Raw genomic sequence first — 7796 nt, 5'->3', positions numbered from 1 at the left:
TATCTAATTTTTCTATGCCCCCATCCTACTGTTAAAAACAATTTTGTTAGATGCTGGGTCACAATTTTGGTTCTAAAGATTGAAATAAAAAATAACAACAAATATTTCAACTATGTTTACATCTATAATTTATGCTTCTGCCTTGTATGTACTTGTCTTTCTTTCCCTTACTTTTCTTCTGTATTAATAGAAACGTCCTTAATTGCCTTTTATGGCTCTTTCTCCTTGTGACCCTCTTAGAATCATAGAATAGTTTGGGTTGGAAGGGACCTTTAAAGAGTCATCCAAGCCCCCTGCCATCGGCAGGAACATCTTCAACTTGAGTAGGTTGCTCAGAGCCCCGTCCAACCTGACCTTGAATGTTTCCAAGGATGGGACATGTACCACATCTCTGGACAATCTGTGCCTGTGTTTCACCACCCTCATCATAAAAATTTTCTTCCCTATATCCAGTCTGAATCTACCCTCTTTTAGTTTAAAACCATTACCCTTTGTCCTATCGCAACAGGCCATGCTAAAAAGTTTGTCCCCATCTTTCTTATAAGTTCCCTTTAAGTACTGAGAGATCACAATAAGATCTCCCTGGAGCCTTCTCTTCTCCAGGCTCAACAGCCCCAACTCTCTCAGCCTTTCCTCATAGGAGAGGTGTTCCATTTTTATGGTCCTCCCCTGGACCTGTTGCAACAGGTCCTTCTTTGGCATCACAACCCTTCCCATTGAATCTGAACATCATTATGTCATTTCCTCACACTCAGTCATGCACTCCGATTTCCACTTTCTTCTACGTCTTTTTTTTTTTCTGAAACTTGCTCTAAGGATACCAGGAAGTTTCTGCCCTTTTTATATTGTACAACTGGTCCCTAGTCTCTTCTGCTGGTCATTGCTTCCCAGGCCTCTTTGTCCAACCTTACTCTTCCAGGCTTTGGGAACCAGGATCAAACCAAGCTGATAAACCCTCCAGTGTTGGGAGAAATTTACTGTGTGAATTTAAGGGCTGATGTTTGTGTAGGTAATGATATGAACCAAATCTTAAACTGAAACAACTTCAAGTTTCGATTTCCAAGATTTGCAGCACAGTCCAAAGGACTCAGGCCTGTCTGCGGTGTATGACAGCTGCAGGGACAGATTAAACAGCAAGGCAACTACTGTCACATAAAGGCACACAACCACTTTATGCTCCCTGTTCACAGAAATGAGAGCTTTGTGGATGAGACTAGCTGTGCACACAACTTTTGCTGATGCCTACAAGGAAGCCCTTTGGCATCATTCCATTTGTCTCTGCTAAAAATGTGTAGGTCTAACTGCAGACAGATTTCTTATGAGGAAAATTGTAGCAACATTCGTTAAAACCAAAACATGCACCTAGACTCTGTGGCAGTAGTCGGTCCGAGCTGAAGCAGCTGTCGGTGTAGGTGGCTCTGAGCTGTTTCCTGTGCCAAAACCAGCAGACAGCGCTTCACGAGCCAGCTGCTCTGTGGTCACAGTGCAGGGGGGACCTCATGTTTTTGTCAACAGTTAAGGCACAAAGGAGTTTGGAAAGAAAAGAACCTGTTGTTGAACTGTCCAGTGAGTAATGAAACTCGGTTCATTTAAACCAAGAAAAGTAAAGCTTTCTGAAGCCCAGGGATTCTTGGTTTAATTTTTCACCCAAGAGCAAGAGAATTGTTTAGAGTTCATGTAGATGGTGAGTGTCTTCTCATTTGTTTCCAAGACCTGGGCTTAGATGGGTATCATCTAAAAGATGTGGGCACATATGAGAGACAAATCTTGCCTGGAAATGTCTGCAAACTCATGATACTGAAGGTGTTGTAGAAAACAATCGCACAGCTGCACTATTTCCATATTAAAGCTGTCAAAAAGGAATGCCTGTGTGTTCCCACTTGTAACTGTTTTCAGCTTTATGATTATCATCTGCACTGCAGATGTTTTTTATACAGTAACTTTTTTCTTTTTTTCTTTTTTTCTCCTCCTCCTGTCCAGCTGAGGTCGGTAAGTAACAGGGGAGCTGTTCGTCTTTTCTCTCCCATACCCTGCATCATCCTGCCTTCAGTTTCCACTTTTCCGGACAGCGTGTAAGGTACTGTGTATTTTATTCTTAATAACAGGGTGGGCCTCTTCTGCACCCGTCTGTTTAACACTGCCATTGAAGTACTTTGATACCAGGTTTGTCGGAAAAGAATAGTTTCACTCCCTGGCTAGTGCAGGGCTATGTTTAGTATACCCGGTGCTGGGGGAAAGGTGACCTACCTTTGTATTTCCCACTGGGCTACAGAGCCTGCCACTAGCCAGGCACGAGGGGTCAGAGGGCACAAAGGTGTTCCAGTGCCCACGTGCCGAGGAGGCTGAACCAAGGGCAGGATTTCCTGGCCTGCTGCTGCCGCTGAGCAGAAGAGCAGTACAAGACAGCTATTGCACCAGCAACAGTCTGGACCTTTGTTTTTCATCCCCATCTTTGAAACTGGGCAGGGTTTGTTAGCACAAGGCAAAAAAATTTGTAATTTCTCTGGGAGCAGGAAATGTTACTGTAATCGTAAGTGAGGATTTATGTTAGCATGATGTCGTATCAATAAGACTTTTGCTGTCTCCACATTCTGCATTCTGGCAACACTTCTAAGCTAAACAGAAACTATTTTTACAATCATGTTCTCTGACATAAACATAACTTAATAAAAACATTTTTTGTTCCTAAAAGAAAAGACACATTTTCAAAAAGTAGTGCAACTGTAGAGCATATCTGCTTTGTCTCATACAGTGATCCACATTGGCTCACTGGGGAACACCAAACAAAACTTAGCACTGTTTATTAGACATAAAAAGTTCTGACTTTTCAAAATTGTCGACAGCTTTCAAATTACTGATTTCCTCATCAGCAGGAGCTGGATGCTTTTAATTGGTTGATTAGATGATAGATCCCAAATTTTTAGGCATTTTAGACTATAATTAGGTGTGCAAATGCAGGCAAACTCTTACATGTAAAATTCATCAAATTATTTTACAGAAGTGAAATGGTATCAAATACAAACTCAAACACCATTGTACTTTGCCTGGAGCTCTGAACTGGAAGAGGTGGAGCGGGGTAAGCAGGTTACCAAAGCTGCCTCAGCAAAGATTCTGTGCGCTGTCGTTGTGTGTGTAGAGCCAGGTCTCCCGTAGACAGAAAAGCTGCGTGATAGTTACAAAGCCATTGAGAAATGCATAGCACACTGGACGGTGTTACAGGAGGGCTAATGGCCCATATGCAACAGTCCTTTGGGAAATTAGTACATAACTTTAGCAATTAATTTCTTCAGTACACGTCTGCGCTGCTAACATTATCATCATTCTTCTGCGGGAAGGTTATGGCAGCCTCTTGGAGCAAAATGAACCATAGGTACCTGTGGCTGGGTCCCTTAAGCAGCATTTCACCTGCTGTGCTTGATTTATCCGTAGTAGCTATTGTGCCACCCTCAGCGGAGGGGGTGAGTCTCCAGCCCAAAGGAGCTGTGCAAGAGTGACAGGGGGAGAGGAGAGCAGAGCTTGTGCTGTGCTGGACTTGACCAGTCTTTCACACAGGTTGTGCTGGACAACAAAGTTAGAAGTTTTGAGAGAGATGAGCATATGTTGGCCCGTTGTTTCATGACTGAAGGTATCCGAGATCTCCGAGAATGCTTCCACCAAAACTGAGGCTGATGTTCTTTGTGTTGGTAACAAAAAGAGGAAAAGCAAAAGAATGAAAATCACATGCTAATTCTTAAATATTTACATGTGTCCTTAAGTTTGCTGTGATTTCTGTGAGACTGTGCTACAGTGGTTGAAGCTAAACATTGAAAGTCTCTGCAGCTTTCGTCACTTATTTCAGCTAGGCAATTTTTTTGTGGCCCAAAGGAAGTGATTTTCTTTTCAATTTCTATAGGAGCAAAGCCCACCACGATTTAGAAAACCTTTCATAAAAAACAAAAAAACCTGACAGTAACATCCTCAAATGCTGCAGCTAACTGTACTTTTACAGTAGTGTGGCCATGTTTTCATAACAGTTGCCTTGGAAAAAATTGTATGTTCCTAGGCAAGACAGAAGATGATGACAAAAATACAAATTAGGATAGTAAACAGGAAAAAGCAACAAGACCTTATCTTTGTCCCTGGATAGTGCTGTCTCCTTTTGAACCACGTTAACTGAAGCTGTAGGAAGAGTACACAAAAGTATACGCTATAACCATGCATTTTCTGGGAAGAGATTGAAAGAAGCACAGTCTCGCTGTCCTGCGTCATCAGGTAAAATGCACATCCCCTTCAGACTGGGCACAGTTTGCCCTGCTGTCTTCCAGTCCTGAGCATTTGTGCCAATGTGCGTATATCACGAGGTGATAAAACGCTGAATGTGGTGCTTTGTTTAGTCTAGGGTTTAAGAACTGTGAGCTGACTCAGGGCTGAATGCTTGTCCTAGTTGAACCAAGTGCTAACCCATTGTCAGAAGTTATTTTTAGAAGTGTCTTAAATAGTAATAATGTAGTATAGGAATGGTTTTTATGGGTATGAGTTTGAATTACAGAAGATTATTCATGTGCAAGCAATTATATTCATATTCAATGAAGATTAAAAGGAAAGATACAAATGTATAGATAGTAACAGTAAATCACTGTTTTTGATAGTTAATGACAAATAAGGAATCTGTAATAGCACGTCCCATAGGACTGAGACCATGGGAATAGATTATACCAGATTCTTACAGTGTCCTTCTGACAGAGAAAGACAGCTTGCTTTCAGGATTGTGTTTACACATAACTGTAAGAAAGACTGCTAAACATCCCGTTTTTTTCATCCTGCTGGCTTGAACTGTGTATTCCATGGTATCTTGTATCTAAAGGGAAATCTGTGAAATGGAAATTAAAAATCAACTGTTTTGTGCACCCTGCAGCCTCTAAGGAAGTCAGAGTGGACTGCTGGTTTGCCAGAGACATTTTTCCATCATGGACAAAGCAGATTACTGGTTTTGTGCCTTCTCTGCAAAACCAAGATGATATTTCTTCACCTTTTAGATACTTGCAAAGCTCAAGCGACAAATGTTTGTAGTTTGCTTTGGGATTCTTGGATGCAAAATTTTCTGGTACTTTTCTGGGTACTAGGACTTACTCATACAAATCATGATTTCCCAGACAGGCTTTATCTTCTATCAAAGACTACATGAAAATTTAGGGCTCAGAAAAGGCAGCTTACTGAAAACTGTGCTATATATTTGACAGTTGTATCCTTTCTGAAGATTTTCATGTGTTTTTACCTTCAGGTTAAGAACATCCTGCAGCAAGTCATCACTTCAGCCTAAAGGTTTGTGGAAGAAATAAGCAATACATGAAACAGGATTAAATTAATTTTTACACCTATTCATTCGGGACCCTGATGAGTGATAAATGGGGAGAGTAGAAGATGGTGAATTTCGGAGAGAATGCAACTGAGAACTGCACTATTAATCATGAGATCCACCAGATATTATCCCCTGTGGTATACATATTTGTATTTATAGTAGGCTTGCCAGCTAACTGCCTGTCACTGTACTATGGGTATTTACAGATCAAGGCAAAAAATGAATTGGGTATCTACCTTTGCAATTTGACTGTAGCAGACCTGCTCTACATATTTTCTTTGCCTTTTTGGCTTCAGTATGTTTTACAGCATGACAATTGGACCTACGATGAGCTGCTGTGCAAAATTTGTGGGATCCTCTTGTATGAGAATATCTACATCAGTGTGGGCTTCCTCTGCTGCATCTCCATTGACCGCTACCTCGCAGTGGTGCACCCCTTTCGGTTTCAACAGTTTCGGACAATGAAGGCTGCTGTGATTGTGAGCATCGTTATCTGGACCAAAGAAATAATGACATGCTGCTTTGTCTTTATGCACGGCGAGGTCAGTATGGATGCCGAGAGCCATGTGGTGTGCTTCGAGCATTACCCCATCAAAGAATGGGAGCACAATGTGAATTACTACCGCTTCTCTGCTGGCTTCCTTTTCCCCTTCTTTCTGCTGGCCTTTTCTTACTGTGGGATTTTACGGGTTGTCCACAAGAGTCACGGCACTCAAAAGAAGAAGAAAATCCAAATTGAACGGCTGGTTTCAAGCACTGTTTTAATTTTTTTAGTTTGCTTTGGACCATACCACATCCTACTTGTGGTTCGCAGCTTGTTGGAGAACAACTGCTCATTTGCTGAGAAAATATTTAATATTTACCATTTTTCTCTCCTGTTGACTACTTTTAACTGTGTTGCTGATCCAGTATTGTACTGTTTTACCAGTGAAAGCACTTACCAGAACTTTTCCAAGATGCGAGACTCTTGTTTAACATGTTTAGGGTGTCTGAGGACTGAGACAAAGGAATCCTATCCGCTGAATGCTCCAGAAACTCCCAACAGGCCACAGCACGAGCAACAACCAAGGTTATTACAGATATCAAATGGTGATACTGAAAAGAAGGATGACTCCAGAACTACCTTGGGCAGACTATAGCATTCATCAAAAAAGGACATTAATCTAAAATCTGGAGCTGTGGCCCTGTTTGTGTATCCACCTGATTTATGTGTGTATTACAACAGTGTTACCTCCCAAAAGCTTACCAGCAATGCAGTACAGTGACGCCATTTCTGGAGGTGCTTGGACCTTGGCAGTAGTGAGGAAAGCACATGCGAAGTCAGTTCAGTTAGAATCATGTGTCTGTTGTCATTATGGTATCGCTCAAAACCTATTGTCTTGATGACTGCATCGAGTGGAATACTCAGTACTCGTGGTGTGTGGTTCTGTTAAATTAGTCTTTAACTGCTTTCTGTTTGCCCCTGTAGCATCTAGAGAAAATGATTCTCTACAAGCTGTCATCATCTGTTGAAAAGGGTGGAGGCAGAACAAATTAAATGTCCCCACATGTACTTTTAAAAAGCAAAAAAATTGCTGTAACATTCCTGTCACTCTCTGAAATAACTTGTCCTCCAAGCAGTTTCAAGGCCTGCAGAGACTGTGCCAGAACAAACCTCCTAAAAGAACCCATCTAATAACGTGAGACATTCTGGGAGAACATGCACAAGGAACTCAGCATCTGCTGAGACCTTCAATCTGTTGATTGACTGTTGAATCTCAGACTGTTGAACCTCATCATAAGGCTCCTATGGACTTCCAGAGGTATGAGATCTCTTGGCTCTAATGGGGATAAATAATTTGGTCTGTTAACTTCAAAAAGAACAGGAGGTTTGTAGTATGAGAGGCGCTTTGAATGACTGCACTTTTCTGAGTTACTGTGCTCAAAGACAAATGTAGTTACATCTAATGTCTAGTAAACCTTGCTAAAGTTTGGACTGTCCCCTTCACAATTTGTGTGTCTTGTGCAGCGTAGACCATACAGACAACTAAATAACAATGCATTTGTCAGGGAAACCGTTAAATGGATACTGTTTAAACTCCGTTTTCTCCCACAGATACTATAACTTAGGGTTTGGCCATTGTTCAGTAAATACAGTAGCAGAAATATGTCTCATTGATGTATGTTTCTTGGTTTAGATAGAAAACAAAATACAGGAGGTAATGGCAGTTAAAGATGTGGCGGTTTTGCTCTATAGTGTTGTTTCTACTGCTGTCTCCTCTCCAGGGTTTGGGTTTTTTCTTTATTATACTAATGATTCCTGTATGAGCCTTCTTTGTAATCTGCTCATCACATCTTCTTGTATCTGTAACTGTTACACCATGAATATTGCCTTGTCCTTTCACTTCTCTGATTTCAAACCTTTCTTGAAACACCTGTCTCTCTGCAACCTGCAGCTAATAACTTCCAGCAGTATCAT

At 41.3% G+C, this 7796-nt stretch overlaps 1 protein-coding gene across 1 annotated transcript; it reads left to right on the top strand.

Moving 5' to 3' along the window:
- Positions 1–5400: 5400 nt before the first annotated feature.
- On the top strand, positions 5401–6477 carry GPR68 (G protein-coupled receptor 68). Its single transcript, XM_009936866.2, has one exon. The coding sequence runs from the start codon at positions 5401–5403 to the stop codon at positions 6475–6477; it is 1077 nt and encodes a 358-aa protein (XP_009935168.1).
- The last annotated feature ends 1319 nt before the right edge of the window (positions 6478–7796 follow it).

This window comes from Opisthocomus hoazin, chromosome 7 (assembly GCF_030867145.1).
Source record: "Opisthocomus hoazin isolate bOpiHoa1 chromosome 7, bOpiHoa1.hap1, whole genome shotgun sequence".
Lineage (NCBI taxonomy): Eukaryota > Metazoa > Chordata > Aves > Opisthocomiformes > Opisthocomidae > Opisthocomus > Opisthocomus hoazin.
This window is presented reverse-complemented; position numbering and strand designations above follow the sequence as displayed.